The sequence below is a fragment of the Mycteria americana genome, chromosome 7 (assembly GCF_035582795.1).
Source record: "Mycteria americana isolate JAX WOST 10 ecotype Jacksonville Zoo and Gardens chromosome 7, USCA_MyAme_1.0, whole genome shotgun sequence".
Classification (NCBI taxonomy): domain Eukaryota; kingdom Metazoa; phylum Chordata; class Aves; order Ciconiiformes; family Ciconiidae; genus Mycteria; species Mycteria americana.
The window spans coordinates 66,871,980-66,894,439 of record NC_134371.1 but is presented as its reverse complement, the minus strand read 5'-3'; the positions used below and the strand labels follow the sequence as shown (position 1 = coordinate 66,894,439).

The 22,460-nt window shown below is 40.1% G+C and overlaps 1 protein-coding gene across 9 annotated transcripts in view; it reads right to left on the bottom strand.

The window, feature by feature from the left end:
- PATJ (PATJ crumbs cell polarity complex component) overlaps positions 1-22,460 on the bottom strand; it is a 166,614-nt gene that overhangs the window by 101,465 nt on the left and 42,689 nt on the right. For all 9 annotated transcript variants that reach the window (XR_012776642.1, XM_075508878.1, XM_075508879.1 and 6 more), the window contains 5 exons: positions 8,381-8,590; positions 7,352-7,465; positions 2,757-3,128; positions 1,507-1,627; positions 215-371 (listed from right to left, as the gene is read on the bottom strand). Coding sequence is in view for 8 of the 9 variants with exons in the window: in XM_075508878.1 (XP_075364993.1) it covers positions 215-371; positions 1,507-1,627; positions 2,757-3,128; positions 7,352-7,465; positions 8,381-8,590 (974 nt within the window). In the remaining variant the exon portion in view is untranslated. The remainder of the gene's footprint in view (positions 1-214; positions 372-1,506; positions 1,628-2,756; positions 3,129-7,351; positions 7,466-8,380; positions 8,591-22,460) is intronic.

The window sequence follows — 22,460 nt, the reverse complement described above, 5'->3', positions numbered from 1 at the left end:
TGTCCCAGTATTCAGGGGAGGAAACATGGGAAGTAAAGATTCAATAAAGTTGTAAGCCAAAATTCAGCTCCTTGGGAAAAAGTCGTAGAACTGACCATCTATGTACATCTTACTGTTCCACACAGCTTTTGATGATTAGTCAGCTAAGTAAAGCAAAAAGACAGTTAAGATCATTAATTGAAAATATTCCAAAACCTGAAATCTTTCTCCATACCTGCACAACGCTGTTCTAGGCTGAGCTAAGGTGGTTATTCTCCCAGATTCCGGGTTCTTGGAAAAAACATAAGCCTCCCTTTTTAGTTCTTCCTTTTCAATAGCTTCCAGATCAACAGCAAGCCCAGGTCCTTTAGAGTCAATCCGAAGCTTTGTACCTGAAGAAGAAAAGGTGTAGATGTGAACTTTTGCTTCCTCTGTCCCTGCATCTACCAGTTATCACCCTTGGAAATAAACCCCTTAGCTCACCATGTTCCAAATGTGGATGTTCTCTGATGATCAAGAGGTTTAGAGATACAGAACATTTATTTTTGAAGGAAATTTAAATCACACTAAACACTTTTTTATAGCACCTTGCTTCTGATGTACATACAGTCAAGTAATAACAGGAAACGCCAAATCTTTGTGGAACCGAGACATGTTTAGGTATGACTTACATGACAGATGCTCCTCACAAAAACACATGATTAGAAATAGTGAATCCGTCCTTTATGCAGGGAGAGCGGTGCAAAGCCCTGCTCCAGCATGGAACCCCATCACGCTGGGGAAGACTGATGTCATTTTGGTGACATAAGTATCAACATTAATTGAACCACCAGAGCTCCTTGCAAGAGTCGTCAGTCTGCCACTGTAGCTTACACAGTGTCTGCTGTACAAGATGCAGGTGACAAAGAAAGGAAACAACCCAAGCTCCTTTCTCTGGACCAGTGAGTGCTATCTCAGGCAGGTTGATAAATTTATTTCCCTGATGATCTACTAAATTCTAATCATCCATCTCTGGCCATCTGACAAGGAGAAACTTTGCTCCTGAGCACAGATTACAAAACCAAGATGGGGCAATTATCTACCATAGAGTTCACTGGCAAATTTTGGTTGTGGTAAAGTTACCTCCAGAGCCTGTCACCTTTTTTTTTTTTTTTTTTAAAGTACAAGAATCTATAAAATCAGCAATCAAAAGCAACTGAGACAAATTCCTGACAGAAATTACAGGCATGAGCTATTTTACTTATGCATGAAGTCCTACCGGGGACATTAGCTACACAGAAGAAAGTGATTCTCCACAGGCAGGACAAAGCTGCAGCCACTTTCACTATCACTTGTGACAACTGTAGGTAAAGATTTGGAGGAGGAAGCAAGATCATGAAGCTGAAAACCTATTTAAAGCCAGACTGTCTTGAGCCTGCAGAATTCTTCGTTTGAATATTTTATCACTTGAAAGAATTTGTGTTTTGGTATAAAATTTAAATTTGTAAATACGAAATTACAAGATAAAGAAAAAAAAATCTTACAAACCTAAATCCATCTTGTGTTTTGCTCCTGACTGGGTAGTTTCAGTATCAAATATGGTTTTTTGGTAGCCATCATGTGCTGTGGTTCCAGAAAATAGTGAACTTATACTAGCATTTTCTTCACACTTCACAGAGGAGAAAAAAAGTAATTAAAGTTAGAAAGCAATAGTATCAACTTATACAGGGGTATTTGACATGAACATTGATTTTTACAGCAAACATTCACATTTTCTCAGCTACATTCATATTTATTCAGATAACTATGAAATACTAACTGCTCATTTATGCACTATATTAAGAAGAGGCATGAAAAATGTTATGTGTAATTGCAATATAAAGCAACTGTATCTTTCTACTTGCCTGTAATCCAGACAAGAAGTTCTTTACTCTTGCTCATTTGTTGGTTTTAAGTAACAAATGCATAAATTTAATATTGTGCACTCTGGTATAAAACTGTCACTAGAAGCTGCATTTTAGCCTGTTTACGTACATAGTCCGTAAGGAGACAAGCCAAAGAAAACCTGAAATTCTCTGTGGCTGTGATAAATAATCCTTTTCCACTTCAGTTTTTTCATATAAAAGCATACATCTCGGAAGCTGGTGCATGGGAGGCTGATATTATCACTTTTTTGTTTGGCAAGTGAATGAACAAAGACTCAGAAAAAAATAATTCTCAGAATACTTGAGAAGGACATATAAATAAGAGTTTTGCAATTTACCTGAAGCTCTGTCTCCTTCTACTCCTTCATCCACCAGTATGCTTGTTACAATTGCTTCCGCCATATCATTTTTCGCTCAACTGCACTATCATCTGGCTCAAGGAACTGATTTGGATTAAAAATAATGAGGAAAAGAGGAAGCTCCTTTCACTGACATTGCTGCTGAAGCCCCTGGACTATTAAAACCACAAAGTGTCATTCTGCTATTACTGACATGCACCATATTAGTACAGCTTGCAAAAAAGAACTGAGCCCACAAGTCAGAGATAGGAAGGAAGACGCAAGTACAGGATGCCTGTAACGCCAACCACAGCACATCTCTCATTCGAGCAGTTAAATACACAGACACTAAGTAACCAAAAGAACCTTCCAAAACGTACAAAAGGATAGACTGGTGTCCGTTAGAGGTACCCAGGTCTCATCCAGTAATTAAAACACTAGAAAGGCTCCTTACAGAGTTTAGGTCTGGAATTTGCATTGAGGTATGGGTCCCACGGTCAGGGTACAGCACTGAGACCAACATAGCATTCCTTACCATTTGATCTTTATTGAATGGATATTCCAGGGACCGTTTCGGACTTAAGTTAACACTGGATCTTAAGTCTTGTATTTCAGTAGTCTCAAGTTGCTTTGCCCATCGTTCTGTATCGAGGTTCCTCTCTGAAGTTGCCTTCTGTCCACATGATGCACTATATTTCAGGAAGTCTGAATCTTCTTCATACTCATCATCCACCAACATTTCCCGTTCTTCATCCATTTCTTCTGTTCTGGGTTTCAGAAATTCATGCATCTCCCAGGACTCCTTCTCATACTCATTGTCATTTTGAGAAAGCTGAAATGACCTTCCCAAGTCCAAACTTGGTTCATCAACAAGTTCTTCTTTAAAAGGTGTTTCATCTCTGAAACCCTGCATAAAACATTACAGGAATATAGATTTTACATTATGTTTCTTGTTAACTCTTCTAAAACTATGTTTTATGTTAGGCCCATATTAAAAGTACATCCTGATTTTTAAAGTGAAAATCTTCTACCTTTTGCATTTTCTAAAAGAAAATACACTCTCTGACTAATGATTTTAACACCAAAAGTAGACATTGCAATTTTTTTAAATATAAAGAAATTTAAGTTGCACAGCTTAGATATTGCTGCAGCCATTCAAAATAACCAATCTGGACTGAAGTTAGGGAATGAGAATTATTAAATAACACAAAAAAATCTACAGGAAAAAGTATGTATAAATCCACCTAAAGTATCTCTGTGCTCCAGACTTATCTGCTATTGCTTTATGAACGCATATACATTTCTTACAATACCATCACCTAAATAAAAAACAGCCTGAGTTTGCTTATGTAACAGTATCAGTAATTAAAAAAAAAAAATCAAAACAAATGCCACACTCATTTGCCCCTCTCTTGGGTATTCCATACAATATTCTAACCTGGGGGAAAGGGGAAATGGATCATAGAATCATAGAATCGTTTAGGTTGGAAAAGACCTTTAAGGTCATTAGGTCCAAGTGTTAACCTATCTCTGCCAAGCCCACTGCTACACCATGTCCCTAAGCACCACATCTACACCTCTTTTAAATACCTCCAGGGATGGGGACTCAACCCCTTCCCTGGGCAGCCTGTTCCAGTGCTTGATAACCCTTTCGGTGAAGACATTTTTCCTGATATCCAGTCTAAACCTCCCCTGGCACAACTTGAGGCCATTTCCTCTTGTCCTATCGCTTGTTACCTGGGAGAAGAGACCGACCCCACCTCGCTACAGCCTCCTTTCAGGCAGTTGTAGAGAGCGATGAGGTCTCCCCTCAGCCTCCTTTTCTCCAGGCTGAACAACCCCCGTTCCCTCAGCCGCTCCCCATCAGCCTTGTGCTCCAGACCCTTCCCCAGCTCCGTTGCCCTTCTCCAGACACGCTCCAGCCCCTCAATGTCTCTCTTGTTGTGAGGGGCCCAACACTGAACACAGCATTCGAGGTGCGGCCTCACCAGTGCCGAGTACAGGGGCACGATCACTGCCCTAGTCCTGCTGGCCACACTATTTCTGACACAAGCCAGGATGCTATTGGCCTTCTTGGCCACCTGGGCACACTGCTGGCTCATATTCAGCCGGCTGTCAACCAACACCCCCAGGTCATTTTCCAACAGGCAGCTTTCCAGCCACTCTTCCTCAAGCCTGTAGCGTTGCATGGGGTTGTTGTGACCCAAGTGCAGGACCCGGCACTTGGCCTTGTTGAACCTCGTACAGTTGGCCTGGGCCCATCGATCCAGCCTGTCCAGGTCCCTCTGCAGAGCCTTCCTACCCTCAAACAGATCAACGCTCCCACACAACTTGGTGTCATCTGCAAACTGACTGAGGGTGCACTCGATCCCCTCGTCCAGATCATTGATAAAGATGTTAAACAGAACTGGCCCCGATACTGAGCCCTGGGGAACACCGCTGGTGACCAGCCCCCAGCTGGATTTAACTCCATCCACCATAACTCTTTGGGCCTGGCAAGTTCTTTACCCAGCAAAGAGTACACCCATCCAAGCCATGAGCAGCTAGTTTCTCCAGGAGAATGCTGTGGGAAATGGTGTCAAAGGCTTTACTAAAGTCTAGGTAGACAACATCCACAGCCTTTCCCTCATCCAGTAGGTGGGTCACCTTGTCATAGAAGGAGATCAGGTTAGTCAAGCAGGACCTGCCTTTCATAAACCCATGCTGACGGGGCCTGATTGCCTGGTTGTCCTGGATGACCCACATCCTCAAAAAAACAAAAAAACAAACAAACAAAAAAAACCAAACCCAAACCAAACCCAGACAAAAACCAACTGTTCATCATCTAACACCCTTACTGTTTTAAAGAGAAGAGTGCTCAGCTTTCTACTGAATTCAAACCACAGAGCAACAAACCAAAAAACCAAACAACAAAACCAAAAGATAACACACTCAGAGAGATCTCGCTCAACAGTTTTTCTGGGATGCCGCATGCCTCCCCAATTTCCAGTTCTCCATGCTTCTCCTAAACTGAATGGGGTGCTCATGGAGTGAGTCTGCACAGGCATCTCTGAAATTTTACGCCTTGCACCGCTACAGAAAGCTCGCCACACACAGAAAGCTTTTTCTCTCTTTTCTTCAGGCCACCAAGCATGTATGCCCAAACCCGATCTTCGAGGCACCGAAACCCCAAACACTGAAACCAATCTCCAGATTCAGGGGTCCTCAATCAAAATGTTTTTCTTCCTGCTTCCTGCCCCTTCCCAGACTCCCCGAGGTACTTCACTATTTCTGACCTTTAGTGTCAGAATCCTGTTTTGTTAGGTTTGTACAAATGCAGAAGAAAAAAACCCAGGTGCTGCCAAAATGTTCGTATAGTTCAAATGAGAGGCAGGAGAGAAAACAAGAGACAGACAAGATCATAAGGAAACAATGCAATAATACTAGCTGGCATGAAAGCAGAACATTAGCAATCTAGAAATTAGCACATTTTTCATAAGCATTAAATGTTCCTTTAATTTATTTGACCTGTATACCTCAATTTCAAAAAATACCCAGTCTGAAGAGATTCTAATTCTCTTCATCTTTACTTAATTTCATTTCACTTGACTTCACTTCTGCAGCATCATTCTCCAAACACTTCTGTGAGAGGCACCAACTTCATCGTTGTATAAAACAGTTGACTTAGCTCAGAACCACACAGCAATTTGTATTACCGTCTCCTGATACAGCAGTTAGGTATGTATAATCAGACTGCTGCACTGCAGTAGCAGACGCGACCAATGGAATAGGAAATACTGCAAACATGACAGTAAAGTCTACTGTTGTAGCATATAAAATCTTCACATTCCTTTTTTTTTTTTTTTTTTAAAGTCAGCTTTGTCAGCACTATGCTAGTGCATAAGAGTGGAAGCCATCATGACACACCGCTCTTGGCTCTTATATGAGCAGGTAAGATAATAAATGGACGGAAATTTTATACTACTGCTCTAAGCTACTATCAATGCGGTCATAAATAAGGTAAAACAAAATACAAGCAGATACCTCTGCATGTATTTTGTACAAATTGATCATTCCAGTTTCTATATTCAGCAGGTCTTTAAGATAAAATACTTTATTTAAAAATACTTAATAACATTAGTTTTATTTAGGAAGCAGAGAAACAATTCTGAGCTGGCAGAGGAATTGCTAATTGCTTTGCCAGGAACCCTTCCTATGCACCCAGAAAAAAACAAACTCCATTTTACATCATGAAAAATCAGTAAATATCATGTCCAAGATAATTTCTACATCGTATACCTACATCTACCCCGTAATCTTGCTCATTTTGGTGGTTCTAATATACCATTTCAGCACTAAAGATATGTTTGTATCCAGAGACAGGTAGACATATTTAGCAACAAGAAAATTTAGAATTTATTTTTATTACTGTGTTGCAGTTCTGGATGATCCTTTATGCATTGCCTTTTCTGGTCTAAAAAGAATGCATTTATCAACGTGAATTAATAAAAATTCTGCAAAACACTTGCGAACAGATGAAAATTCAAAAATATCCACATCTCTCTCTACGCAGGTCAGTATTGCAATACTATTGCCTATTACCCTGGTATCTGAGTTTCTCACTATCTTTAGTGCCTCATCCTCCCACAATAAACAGAATTATTTCTCAGAAAATAAGGGGAGAATTGAGGAAGAGAGTAAAGAAATCACTCAAGACCACACAGGAATTCTATGAAGAAGAACAGATTTCAAGCTTGCCTTACACATTAGACTACTTTTTTGTTTTGCTTCATTATAATAAAATGTGTTCTGCTTCCATACCTTACTTTCTTCACAAAGCTGAACCAACTACTTAAAACTACTAATAACGTAGCATTCCTATTTCATATCCAAGGTAACCCAAGGTATTTTAATGGCATAGTAAATTTGATAAGGCAGTCTGGGAACTGCATGAGTAAGTGCTATGCATATGCTTACTGTTCACAATACAATTAGTATACAGTTAGCTGTTAAGAGTCTTTTTCAGAGGGAATCCAGCCTGAAGTCTATCTGATACTTCAGTCGTATCTGAAGGACATACTATTTTTTTACTTTAAAACATCATTTCCTGTCCATATAAGCTTAAGCTGAACCAAGAGAGTAACCAAATACCTGTGGTGCTTCAAGTATTATTGAGAAATTATCTGTTGGTTCTGGAGATTCAGGGCTGGTTTTAATGTTGCTGGAATCCACACTGTGCATGTTCTCCTCCTCTTTGCTTTCTCCCTAAGAAAGGCAATCAAAATGATGAGTCAGGAAAACAAACAAAAAAATTCCCACATTTTTCAATAAACTAAAAGGGAGAGGGAGAACCAGCCATTAGAAAAGAAATGGGAAAAAGTTACAGAATTATAAAAAAGGAAAGTTATAAATGGAGAAGACAAAGACAACAGCTTTTATTCTTTGAAGATATTAGTACAGATACAATAAAAAATAAAGAGAGATGTGTAGGAAAGACAAATACAAGGATATGAACAATGAAATATCACTTTTTAGAAAAGGAAAGAATATATTTAAAAGCCTTCCTACATTCCTATTTCACCACTCCTCTACCAGTTTGAGTTACAAGCACTTTCTATTAGATGGTGCTTTGCTTTAATTAATTTTGCCTGGGTGCCCTTGATGAACAATACTGCAGTGTTCTCAAGTAAACTACTGTCTGTTCCAAAGCCCTGATTCTAGAAGAAGGAAATTCTACTTGAATTTACAGTCTTGACTTCAAACAGATTAAGTTTCTTTGATGTCAGTGGAGCTCAAGCAAGCACTTAGCAGCATCTTAGAGTGAAATAGACTTCAGCACATATTTAACTGATTTGCTGAATTGCTCGAACCACGTTACACCTATGCATAGGGCCAGCGCGCATAGGTTTGCCCAGACACATCTTCTGATTCCACATCATGTTCTTTCAGGAGGAACTTGAGAACTCTGGTTTTCCAGTCAGACCTTTTCAATCAGACATCAAGCTGCCCATTCACCAGCTAGCCAGGATTTCCGGACATGTCGAGGTGTATGCATAGCAATATGTTGCTCTCCACACGCGTACATACTTCTATACTGAATTCCCCCGCTCCCCCCAGTACAACAACCCAGTCTACACATGTCATAGAATCAAATAGAAAAAAGTTAAAATCAGTCCTTACCACCAAAGGCTTGCAGATTCCAAGAGAAACTGTACCTGGGGGTACAGATTTCAACACTTCCACCGCCTCTGCTAAAGTAGCGCTGTCCAAATATTTCTCATTTACAAACACCAAGCGGTCACCCGGTAAAAGCTCGCCCCCACGTTCGGCTACTCCGCCTGCCACCAAAGAGCTGATCACAATGGCTGTTCTTGTTGGATCTAGGGGATCCTGGGGTGGGGAAAAAAAAAAAAAAAAAAGTCAAAGCCTCCAGAAAGATGATGTTTATTTTGAGTATGTAAAGACCACTTAAGCACGTTCATCATCTAATGCTACAGAACTGAAGCTTGCTGAGACGTTCAAAAGGACTGTCTACTAATACTGCCAAGGCTTACAGTTTACAAAAAGAAAGGTTTGCAGCAGGAAGATATTCTGTCACTGGCCTAATCCATTAAGAAATGTGAGGATCTGAAAGCTGACTGATACCCTACCTGCCCTCTTCTTACATACAGAGAAATGGCCAGGCCAACCTGCAAATAGAAAAACAACACTGGCACTCTTCCACAAGCCTCCATCCAGCCTGTTACGTGCTAATGTTACATAAAATAACCATTCTGCATGCCATTCCAGAGCTTCCTAGCAGCAAAATTGATGTTAAAAGAAATCATTGCAAGATTAGAAATTTAATTTAAAATATTATTAAATTAAAATTAAAAATCAAACCCCAAACATTCAAGAAATAGCAGTATACATTTGCTGTATTACTGCAGTGTTCCTGCTTTGTCAAATCTGCATGACAAGTTATAAAAGACATTTTCTCCACCCATGAAGCTTCCTTAACAGAGAATACAGGGGACAGCAACAAAAGAGTAACTAAGATTATTACTGAAGGCAAGGAACACTGTAGTGGTATATACAGAGGAATGTGAAGTAGAAAATACTATACACATTGGAAAGGCTGTAAACTGATGCAAAGATACTCACTTCACTTAATTTTTTTTTACTGGTATTAGCCTTCGTGTTGTGTCGTGTACCATTTCTATCATGCATTCAGCCTTTTAAAAATTCATCCTCAATCCAATGAAATGATCATATGTTATTATATAGTGGCAGAAAGATAAACAAAATGAATTTATGAGGGGTTTTTTGTTTCCTTGTTTGTTTTTTTAAGATTAGAATTAGCCTTTCTCCCCCTTGCTAAGGGCTCATAAAGTTCAGAAATGCTCCTTGTATGCACCAGGTCTTCAAATGCATAATCATGTACTATTTTTCCCTCAGGACTTGCATCTTATTCAGGGCACGGGAGGGATTAAAAAAAAAAAAAAGGGCAAAATTCAAATCACAAAGACCACCATGAATTCAGCACCTCAGTGTTAATTTGAAAACAGGAATGCTTTTTTAACTCTTTCTTTTTATATAACTATACACTGCTTTCCAAGGGAACGTGTTTTTTTAAGGTGTGTGCAAACATATGAGGCAATGAATGTAATATCTGTAAATGGCTGAAATCAAAGAACTGAAATTAGAGTTCAGCAGGAAGAGCCATGCTGAAGCTGAATTCAAGTAAATAGATATTACTAACAATTCTCTCCTGTTCTACTGCTTAATCCTGCCATTTTATAATCTTCCCAAACACTGCGTAGCCGCATTGTACAGAAGAGGCTTCCTTATGAGTCTCATGTCTTGATAATCAAGCCCAGCAACCTCCCTCTGCTGCGCAATGGTGTTCTGCCTACTGAACCCGTGCCAATATGCTTGGGCTGTCCGACTGTTTATGCTCAAACCTGCCTCACACAATGCCAAGGGGAAAGGATTTCATTTGTTTCAAATAGCAAGCTATCCATGTTCTGCATAGGCTGTGGAAATTTTTAGAAACCGAACAAATGCAGGAAGTCCAGAAGAAGAATCCAAAGGATTCCAAGATGTAAAAAAAGAGGTTTTGCTTTAAGAGTGTTGAATTTTGAAAATGTAAAGTTACTGCTGCCCTTTGTGTAGAGAGTCAGCTTTGCCTGCCCTTGCCGACAAAACATGTGCCTAACCATCCTGATGACAGCTGACCACAGAACAAACACTCCGTTTGACACAGACTTTTGAGATGTTTTTAATTTTTGGGTTTGCTCCAATGCAAAATAAAAATAACCTTTTGGACTTCTTTGAAAAACCAGGGTCGTGTTGAGACAGCCATTTTCGAGCAAGTAAGGCACTGTTCACATTAGGAAGGCTTTGCTAATAGAACTAAACCAGCAAGTTTTCCTATCATGGGCTCATCTTGCCATGGCAAGCAAGGTTTATGCTGGTTCCCTAAATGGGTGAACGCTCTCTCAGCAAAACTACACCTTTGCTGACACAACAGCTTTTATACTATGACTTTTGCTGGCTTAGCTATATCGATAAAAAATGAACAAAACAAAACCCGCGCTCGTCCTTACTGATGCAGATAAGCTGACAAAAATTTGCAAGTGAATGACTGGCCCAGTAATTATGGCGCTGGCTGAGAATGTGGGAGAACCAGGCTCAAATCCCTGCTCTGTCTGATCCAAAGCTGTTCTTTTTTGGGTTCCAGATCAGAACCACTTAAGCAGGACATGGGAATCTCACCATTAGCTTCTCCTATGCAGATATTCAAGGTCAGTGGCCTACCTACCACATTTCTGATGAGAAACAGTCCTGTTTCAACTTTAGTTTTCACTGCAATAAAACATTTTGGCTTCAATAAATCATCATGTTTTGGTAGGAGATAATTTAGCCGGAAAAGTGTTCCAACCAGCTCTAATCTTCATGCTAAAAATGAAGATGGAGTTCCTGCAAACACACACCATTCCTATGCAGTAAAGTTTCAAGAACAACACGGTTTTCACTGCTACTTTTCAACGTGCAGGAGCATAAGCCATGTATTGGAATTGCTTCACGAAGAGCAGCAGAAGCAGCAATCTTAAAAAAGGGGCCCATATTAAAAACCGTTGATCAGGCAAATACAAAACAGGGGTTATAATTACACTGCTGTTTTCAAGCAGAGGGAGCTATTGTACAGGAAGAGCAATATAAACTACACAGTGACAGGGCTAAGCCAGTAACACTAGCAGTGCTGTAAAACCCTGAGTGTTTGTTAGCAGTGACTGTGAATCGCAATGCGATTGCCATGAGGAATGCAACAAAAGCCGCATGTGAAGACACAGACCTACTGAATTTCAAGGTGTAATCATTAATACATATTCTCTATAATTTAACATGAAGGTGATTGCAATGGTAGATTGCACTGTGCCTTTCTTACCAAAACAAAAGGAACAATGTTTTTTGGAAACCCTGCCTTACAATTTACACTCAAACCCAAACGTACCCTAAAGAACAACACCTGCTAAAACAAGACAGCAAACACTGAATTCACATTCACATCTTGTAAATGGTGAGTGCAACCGGACTGCGTAGGTTGTTGTCTTGTTTCTGAAAGAAAGCAGTGCTAGCAGCAGGCTGAAAAACAGATTCTTACCTTCTATACTAACTGTAAATGGCAACTTCACTCCTGCAGTGCCCTGACAGACTTTGGGGCCACCTCCACGTTAACTGACCAGCTAGAGCCATTCGAGGTTAAAAAACAGCACTAATTGTGACTGCACACCTCCCCTAAGGCTCTTGATTCATTTTACTTGGCTCACATTAAGCCAGATAATAGTGGTTTTTAGTCACCAGCAGTCAGGACCAGATTTCAGTCTCTGCTTTAAAGTGAAAGGCTCATTTACTTGGATGGAGTTTACAGGCTGGGAAGAAACCCCCTCCCCAAACCCAGAGCTAAGATGTTGCTGTGACGGTACTCGGCTAGAATACAGAAGTGACTCAACTTCAAGTTTAAGAAATTATTATCCTTCCACATGACTTTGCATTATAGCAGAGGGAGTGTGCGCAGGACAGCCCCATGCAATTTGGTCATCTTAAAATGGGCATGAACTGGGCTTGGTTCATTTAAAGGGGAACTTTTAACTTCAGTTTACTGAAGGATTCTTTTACACAAATGAATCATTTATGAACAATGAGGAAAGGAATTGGACAGCAAAGTAAAGCTACCAGGAGACAAAACCTCTTAACTCATGAGCACTGATACAAATTCTTTTTTAAAAAAAAGAATTGCATGTAAAAAAGTTTGCCACTTGTATAAATGATGAAAGTTGACCGCTGCCATGCACCAGCAGCAGCCCAGGATGCTGGCCTCCAGGTAACCCTTTGAGGAACTAGTATGTTGTAGCTGTTGTCTTTTCCTTTGTGCTCGAGCCAGCCACAGAGTATATGAACTTGTTTGAAATAGTCACAATTTATTCATACTTAGCACACCATATATTTAACTACGTTGAACCATAGGTTTTCCCTTCCCCCCTACTGCTCCTCATCAAAATCCACAAATGTTTCCTGGAGTCCAGGTGTCAAATTTTTCTTCTTATTTTCAGAGCCTCATTTGTTCTGGATTCATTTAGCAGTGCAAAGAGTCAAGCAGGGGCCACTGCAGTTGCTGCCTCTGGGATCCCTGGATTCGGAGCAGTATGGAGTCTCTTAAAAACCCGAGCTCTGCTAAAACGTTAAGAGTCCCAGGAGCACCAAGTTAACAGAGTCCTACGTGCAATGCTGCTGGAGCGCGTAACTTTATTGCGGCTTCAAGTGAGGGATTCGAGCTTGCCACGGGCACCAAAGATTCACACTCAGTTAGCTATCAGAGGTCCTTCGGAAGCAAGCCTGGAAATACAACCAATACAGCTTACCTCTGTCCATCACACTGGAAAATTAACATGATAACAACCGACTGACTCTTGCAGCGTCCTTACCAAAACGTCAGGTTTCTGCAGCAGCCAAGAGAGGGCACTCCAGGCCAGCCCAGCTCCCGCACTGCCGCAGCCGCTCCACGCCTCGAGTCCGTCCCCGCCGTCCGGCCGCGGCCCGGCCGAGCCCTGGCTGCGCGCAGGGGACGAGGAGCAGCCGGTCTCTCCTATGCACTAGACCGCAGCTATAACTCGATTGGATGCAAGCAGCTACCACGTTTTCTGGGGTTTTGTTTGTGTTTTCCTTTTTTAAAGGCTCCTATGAAAACGTAAGACAAAGCTGCGGGTGACTGACATTTACTGTGCAAAGTCACTCTCACTTAGTTACAGGCTATATTAGTTTTGGCATCGCTTAAGATCTAAATTCAGCTAGCCTGACTTCCTAGAATATTTTAGCTTTCTTCAAGCAACAAACTGCCTGCTGCCACAAAAACACTCCTCTGAAAACACACATCAAAAATAGCATGGCAAAGGATCCCAAAGGAAACAGTTTGAAACTTTTTTCCCTGTACCAATTTTGATTTATCAGAACAATTTTACAAGTGCCAATTTGTATACTGCAGGTTTTTGCGAGAGAGCCAAAACAAACACATGTTAGAGCTCAGAGGTCAGAGCAACCCAGCTTCATTACATTTTGCATGGGACCACTTCCAGGTCTAACATACATATCCATATTTAAAACTCTTCAGTTTGCAAGTGAATAAGATACCAGACTGAAAGACTCTTAAACACAACACTGCAGCATACTCTACAAGGAACATACACTCATCAACAAGGAAAAGGACCAAATACATTTTGTGTTCGTCTTACTGTTATGTAGAACAAAGGCAGAACTGCGCATGAATTTACCTGTATGCTCAGTATTGTGAAATTACTCCAAATACTCATCCGTGCTCTCATTTTGTGAAGTGCCACTCGTTCCCTCTGCAGAGCCACCCTCCACATACGCACCAACAATGCCAACAGCATGCAAGTCAAGAACGATAAACAACCTGCAGCCTTTTCAAAGGCACCAAGTACTTCCCGACAGAAGGGGAAGAGAGGAAGAGCCAGCTGTGAGTGAGGTCCAATTCCCTCCTTAAGGTGGCCTCAATTTAGGATTGAGACTCAAGGTCCAAACCTTCTGTTCACTCACTCCAACATATTTACAGGAGTTGGCTGTAGGAATTGCCAAAGGTACTCTAAAGCCTGAAAAAACATTCCTGAGAAAGTGCTCAACTAGTTTTCGTTAGATCCACTGCATGGGCAATCAGACTGAAATTCAAAGCGTTTAAGACTTGTTTCTGCCTCTTCCACTCGTGTTAGATTGCAGTCAGCAGGACTACTTAGAAGAAGACTACACAACGCACAGCCTCTGGCTGTACCAAAGAAATAAACTACAGGCTGATGTGCTGAAGTAACACAAACTTAAATACAGAACGGTATTCAAGGAGGAACGCTGAACTTTTCTGTGATGTAAGGCAAAGCACTGGAAATAAAACATAAGTATTTATTGATCTGCAGTGAGGGAATAAAGCAATGAATTTCAGAAGCTCTAGTGTGCAGCCAGCATTAATCAAAACTTCTGTTGTGGGAAATGTCAGCAAAGAAACAGGAATTCACAGAGAAAGGAAAAACCATAAACAAAACATACAGAGCCACACCCAGAGGAGGAGAGAGAACAGCAAGGTACGAGGAGGTGGCACAATGGGTTTCCCACACTGGGCTTTCATCATCTGTGATCTGAAATCGTATCAGTCTTCTACAGCAAGAATGAACACGGTGGCCAGCAATTACTCAAACCCGCGTAGGTCTGGCAGAGCTGGCAAGCACTACCAGTCAATGTTCATCTGCTGCGGAAGAGGGATATGCAGCAGATAGTTGGGACGAAAGCGCCTCCAGGGAATGATCAAAAGAAAAAGATCTTACACACTACTGCTATTCTCAATAAAAAGATCAAAGATAGCCACTGACTATGGTAGTTTTGAAAGTGTCACTGCGCACTGGACTCAGGTGCACGTCACTATCTTTTAATTTATCAAACTTCTCAATCAACCTAAGGTTTCATCCGCCTTTCATATTTGCTCTCAACAGAGCTAAAGTCACAGGGATTACATTCATTAGACTCTCTTAATATCTTATACTTTCAGACTTTCCAGCTCCAGAAAAAACACACTGAATGCTGACTACAGGGAAAAGCCACAGAGATAAGAAAAAAAGCCCTGAACTCATAAGGAAATGGAGGAAAGCCACTGTGTGATGAGATAAAGAAGGGATAGAGATGTGTGGGAATAAAGAAAAAAATACTGACGAGCCAAGGGATAAAGTATAAATGGTATCACCTACACAACCTACACTCAGTGGTCTTAACGCACATTCTGGGTTTGATCGGCTTTCAGATTCAAATAATCCCTGAAGTAAAAATCCACCAAGACAGCCCAGCAGGCACTTCCACCAGTTAGGTGTGCTGGCCCCAACACTGTTAGCAGTTTGTGGAAGTGCAGTACGTATTTTCACACAAACCAGAGCTCTCTGCACGGAGAGGTCGCATCATAAACAACAAACACATGAATTACAGATGATTTGCTACAGACAAAGCTGCAAAAGAAACTGGGGAGACAGGACAGGCTGTTTTTTTGCAACAAGGATCTGCAAACAGTGACTTGGCCCAAAGAAGACTTGCAACAGTATGGATGGTGAAGACAGAAGGGTAGGCAAAAAGGTTGCAGATAATTTTAAGGCTACTGCAAAACACGGTGAGAACAGACAGAAAAACTCCAAGTGCAACAGTACTATTTGGATTTGGGGAGCAGCATCTTCCAGAAGGGTGAGGTATTAAGAAAACAGAATACCTCATAACTTCCATGAGTTTTCAGAATGCTTCATGCTTATCCATCAGCACCAACATATACCTCAAATCTCATTGGTTCAGAACAACAGATTTGGAGCTGTCTGGGTTGAGCTTTTACACACCCATTGCTCCACCATCTCCACATGCTCATTGAAAGACTAGTGCAGCTTTTAGATAAGCAGCACTCAGTTGCACAGTTTCCTCTAGTCTCATCTACATTATCTTACCCTTGCTGAGATTTGCCAAGTGTTTAACAGAAAATCTAGCTACAGTTTTGTCCCTTTAAATTCTCGCCTTCTCTTGCAGGCAGGAGACATCTGTGGAATAATAATGAATTTCTTTGGTTTGGGGTTTTTTGTTTTTAGTAAAAGCTATTCTTCCTAGCAGGAAATGAAAAAGAACAACCAGATTGTAGAATTTGGGGGAATAGGGAAAACATTTCTAAAAGTTAATAATAATACTGCTTAGCATTTATTTCAAGGATATGCGACAAACCAAAGAAAAACAGATGTTCTCAGTAATGCTCCAGTTTCTCTGCAAACTCAGGTATTGTCCAGAGCACTGGCTGTTGCAGCTCACAAAAGACAGGAGGGCCGCCCCTAGGATATGCCACTCCGCTCTGTACATGAGACTCCTTCCTCACTTCTCACTTAAAGGGTCAGACTGATGACCCCCCCCAAACCCAGCGTCACGGCATACCCAAGCCCTAACGTGACTTCCTGCATCCAAGTTCTCCAGCTTCTCTACCTCAGCAAGCTATTCCTGTGTATCTGTCTGTATCTCATGCTGGGATACACAGTCTCTTTGATTTCTTATTAAAGCGGTTTCTGGTCTCCCAATGCTTTTAGTACTGCTGCACTGAGGTTTTGGAAACCACTAATCACAAACACCCTAGAAACTTTACCAGGAATGTGCTCAGTTGCATTCACCAGCTCTTCAGTCCTGAAAGGTAGTATTAAGCTGAACTCCAAGAGAATTTTTCAAAAAGCTACATTGAATGAAATCATGACACACTATTAAGAATTATTTTACAAATGAAACAGCTTAATATGATTTAAAGGATGCAGAACTTTCCCATAGGGGGAGAGATGCAAATCCTCCGTGAGACGAGTACCAACACAGTTGGTACTGAGGCTCACAGAACTTTGATGTTAATGAATGTGGATGGGTTGTAGAGATGGGAGAAAAGCTGCCTTTATCAGTTTTCCCAGTACCAAGCTGATAGCCATTGTAAAACTGCTTTTTAATACAGCTGTGCAGCTTTTGCCAGTAAGCCACAGGTTTCCATCACATGATCAGGTGAAAATGTGCTTAACAAGGATGTGAATATGCTTCTTTGTTCATAACAAACTTATCACAAGACAGACAAAGCTCAAATTATCACAAGAGGGCAAACGTTTAGCCAGCAACGTGTCAAAGCATTCCAGCCCATATCTCACTGTTGAACAGTTCAAAAAAGAAAAATATATAATCTAGTTGAATACCACCTTCTCCAAATAAGTAGTCAGTTTGCTTTTTTGTAACTCTACATCTGGAGCCTGTTTGTTTGGGGCATAAAGAAAAGAGGAAAGATATTTGGAGACACTTAAATTGCTTCACTTCCTGCCGTGAATGACTATGCAGTGATTTTGTTATAAAAAAGAAAACAATTGTTTCCCATGCTCCCTGAGAGAAGGACAAAACATAACCTGCTGAATGTGCAGCAAAAAAATACTTCAACAGTAAGAAAAACTGCTAATGATAATGAAGATAAGTCCAGGAATAAGGCAGCTGTGGAGTCCCTATCGCTAGACTACAGTAAGAACCCCTTAAGCACTGACCCAGACTGATGAAGGCGGGCACGCTTCATGCTGTTTCAGGTCTGCGTAACACGAAGCTCATACAGTGCTGATATGCCTGTTACTCATTCCATGGATGGGTAGATATTTACACTCACGTTGGCAAGGACCGCTTGGAGCAGGGGAGCCCACGATCTCCTACAGCCCCACAGGTCTATAGGGCAGCCGGGTACTGTGCAAAAGCACCCGGGCTCTGGGGACTTACCTGTCAAGCATGGATGGAGAGAAGCAGCATCTCACAGGCATTCCTAAGAGCTATGTAAAATGTCAACCCTCTCTATTCCAATCCTCACCCGCTCCAGTTTCACACACTTTAAAACAGCTGCTTTAAAATACTCTGACTTCAAAGCACAGTAAATTAAGCTCCACATAAAGTCCATTCAGCTTTTTGTTTAATTTGATAAAAGCTCATCAGACCATTCAAGTTACCTTCTGGTCAATACTGCCTCAAGAAATCTGCAATTCAGCTACCTGTGGTTTTTCCAATATTTCTGTAAAACATTACTGACAGAATCTGTTGCTCTGCATGCATCAGGTCTTTGGTAAACACTGTTTCAGGGCCACTCAAAGTACCTTTTGTACTATCGTGATCTCTTCTTTTTCTCTAGAAGTCTTCATCTTGTGTGATTTTTCTTTCCTCTTGCTCTAACACCCTGGGATCACTCTCATTTTTATACAGCATTTCACCTCTATTTTAACCTGATGACATACCATGCCCTCTTCCGTTTTAACTTCTTTGTAAGAAAAAGGATTGGTCTCAATAACAACGGCTTAGCTCTTGACTTGCTGGCTAGGAGGTTAAACTAGATACTTTCATGTCTATTGACAAAGAACAATAAACACACTTACTGTAGCCCCTTGCATCACAGATGATCCCAAAGCACTCTACAAACAGTGTACTGGGTCCCTCATTCACCATCAAAACATACTTGCCGCTAACTGTGCCAGCAACACTACATAAAAGTTAGTTAAGAGGTGAAAAAGAGAGCAACTTCTCCAAGTGAAATTACAAGGAAATTAAGGGAGGTAGAGTATATTACTTCACAGAGAAGTTGGCCAGAAGACCGAACAACACACCTTTTTAATGGCCAAAAGGGGGGCAGGGTCCCTGTTCAAGATAGAATCACCAGCAATGCACTGCTGCTCCTCAGGTCTCTGCTGAGCACGATGCGTTATCAGCTGAAGAAAGCACACCGCACGCGGAGCCTATCGGCATAGCTGCTGCTGCCTCTCCTTCTGCAGGCTTTTCATCTAAGCATTATCAAGAATAAGCAATGCCTAGCCTAAGAGCTTTGACAAGATCCCAACACAGCGGTGACAATAGAAAAATACAGGGAAGATTTCATTTTAAGACCTCTTCAATGTTTCTTATTTAAATAAGCCATCACACTGGGAGAAAAAAAAAATCCAGTGAAACCCGTCGTTTCAAGAATACACAGGATCCCCATCCACCTCCCCTCTCGCTAAGTATTGACCTTGCTAGCAGAGCAGCAGTCTCAAAGATTTTAGATTTCCTACCACATAATTACAAATTAGGACATTCAGCAAAGGGGAAAAAAGGTTTTTTTATACATACTGATCATGGGAAGCTGAACAGTATCCTATATAAATACAGTCCTGTTATAGCAAAGAGGTTAAGTCTACTCTATTTCTCTAATGGTATCCCAAAATTTTAGGAACATGTGTACAGGACTTCCAAGAGGACCTTATTAAAAAAAGAAGGCAGCTCTGTTTTAAGCATTTAAATCCCTAAAGACAGACAAAAGAAAACACAGGACAAAGTAAAAATACTATTGATTATGCATAATTGGTATAATTAATTTGTAATTAGTTCATTAAAATATATAGGCATTGGAATTATGCTTGTACATTTCTGGGAATATCCTGCAAGTCACTTGGGATACGCTTATCATTTATTTGATAGATGAAACATTATTAGAAAGACAGCCCATTAAAAATTAATATACCAGAGTAATAATTTCTCAATCTCAGCATTCAGTTTTCTACGTACTTCTACTCAGATTCCTATTCTACCTCACAAAGAGTTTTTATTAACACTGTTTTTCAGAACGTGACTTGGGAAGCACAGCATTTTAGACAACTGAGGCACAATAATAGCCTTTACACCAAGTACGTAGTCAGTTTTGAGAAAACAAAATGACAAATACTATAAATTATATACCATGAGAGTATTCAGCACCACATCTAATTCTATAATCAAAGTTAAGATGGAAAGGTAAAAAGCCTCGCACTTCAAAACAAATACTAAACATGAATGGAAAGCAGTAGGAAGAAACTTCCACAGCACCGTAAGCAGCCTTGTCCCTAATTGCTTCGCATTCTTCCACTTCTGCAGCACACCTGGCATTGCTCACTGTCATAAATGAACATGTCTGTATGAGCAGGATTTCAGGGGTTCTTAAAGACTGCAGATAAGTCACCAGTCTCTCACAAGAAGCGACTGAAATGGGCTGGTATACACTGGTACTGCAGTAGCATGTTAAAGATATTATCGTACCTTGACGTGGGGGGAAAGTAAGATGAAATTGTGCATCTCCGTTTTTTTTTTTGTAATGTTACTTCACTATTCCTACTGAACTTTCTTAAGTCCTAACAATATTTCTGAAGTGCCATTTCAACCAACAGCTACAGAAACAATTTGATCTTAAAAACCCAGAATACCCAACCTCCAAGTTAGGTACGTAATGCCAAAGTTCCCTTAAACTTCTGTAATGGATAGAGAGAGTCAGTCCTTATGCGTGTAATTACGAGCACCACAAATAGGCCTTCTGCTCAGAATCACCTCTTAAAAACGATTTTCCTCCCCACTCTACTTCCATGAACACTGATGGGAGCCTAGAAAGGTTGGTCTCTCATGGATGCACCTGATGCACTGAGCCATGAAGCTAGGCCATGTGAATACCCATCTTCGTTAAAAAAAAAAAAAATTTTTTTTTAAAATCATATGATTACTCAAAAAGAGCAAAATCAACAGAGGATATATAACACAGTGTCATTTGCCATTATAAGGCTTGAATCTTTTCTTGCAAAACAAAGAGTATGTGCCAAAAAAAAAAAAAAAAAAAAAAAAAACCAAACCAAAAAACCAGCCACTTTCATTTTTTAAAGAAGAGTAAAATTGCAGAAAGAAATGCAGAAAACAGAGTTACGTCTCCAGGTCCTTTAAGCCACAATTAAACACTTCACTGTAATTTTGTGCTTCTCAGCAAATCTGCTTTAAGAATTCTGAACAGTCTCCCAGGAACCACATACTTTTTTTTTTTCCCCGCCGCCAATCTAGCATGGACAATTATTTATTTTCTTTGCCCTGCACTCAAGAACGTGATGGATGTATTTACATAAACACACACACAGTCACAAATATCTCTATATAAAAATTAATCTGCAGATGATGAAAAGTGTAAAAGATCTAAGAGGCAAATCCCAAACAAAAGAGCATACTTTATACATAAATATCTTGAAATTATAAAGATCTGAGATTAAGTGGTTTACCACTCATTTAGAATTGATTAGAATGTATTTAAATTTAGCTGAAAGTACCACAACATTGCTCATGTATTTGCATCTGCGAATAAGTAAATAAAAAGCCTGTTATTAAAGCCTTCATTAATTCTGATTATATGAGAACTTAAAAGCAAATCTGTGTATTACTGCTCTGTAAAGACTCCTAGCAACTCTACAGTAAAGCTGGCACTGCAACCCAACATGTGTCAGCGAAAATGACTAACAGGATCTATTTTCAGTAATCTTAAATCACACTGGTAAAATATAGAATTAATGGTTTTGCATAATACTTCAAATATTTTTTTATTCTAATTCATTCCCAATTCATGCCTTATTGTATCAAAAAGTGAATTTTATATCACTTGACATTTATGCACAACAGTTGAACACATTTTATTAAACTACAATGTTTAGGCAGTATTCAGATGTGATGTGTATATTATTATGAAGAGTGATCCAGCTATTTTATTTCCTTATAAATATGATGGCTAGAGGTTTAAAAATATATCACGCTGACTAGAAACATGAAGAACATTTCATTCTGACTACAGATTTTGAGAGTTTCTATATATTTAATGGAAGCCAATATTTTTGAAAGAAGGATTCATTAATTTTAGTAGAATTTTCCCCCAACTAAAGACCTCCCTGTTGATTTCTAAGGAGTTTAACAATTAAGTTAAACAATTAAGTTAACCAAAATGGTTCTTCTTGGAGAAATCAAGTTTTAAGCTATGAATGACTTCTGAAAGTCAACTTCCTCCCCTGCCCCCGCCCCAAAAATTCTACCCGTATCTCTGGCATACTGGTTTAATAGTTTAAGCAGAGAAGCATAACTGAAAAATTATTAATTAGGTTCTTCAATCTCTATTCTTATACTAATAAATTAAATGTATTAAAGCAAATGTGTTTACAGAAAACTTGAGTTTGCAACACTGATTCACCTGTCAGCCCTGACGTTCCCTTTTAAATGTGAAGGACAGTCCTGGTAAAGCTACTTCTGCAAACTCTACTTTTCATGGATCGATTCAAAGCCTGAGTAAATCTTTCCATGACTTGAGTGGGACTATAGATTGCAGACCAGCACGGGTCTATACTCCATTTATAAA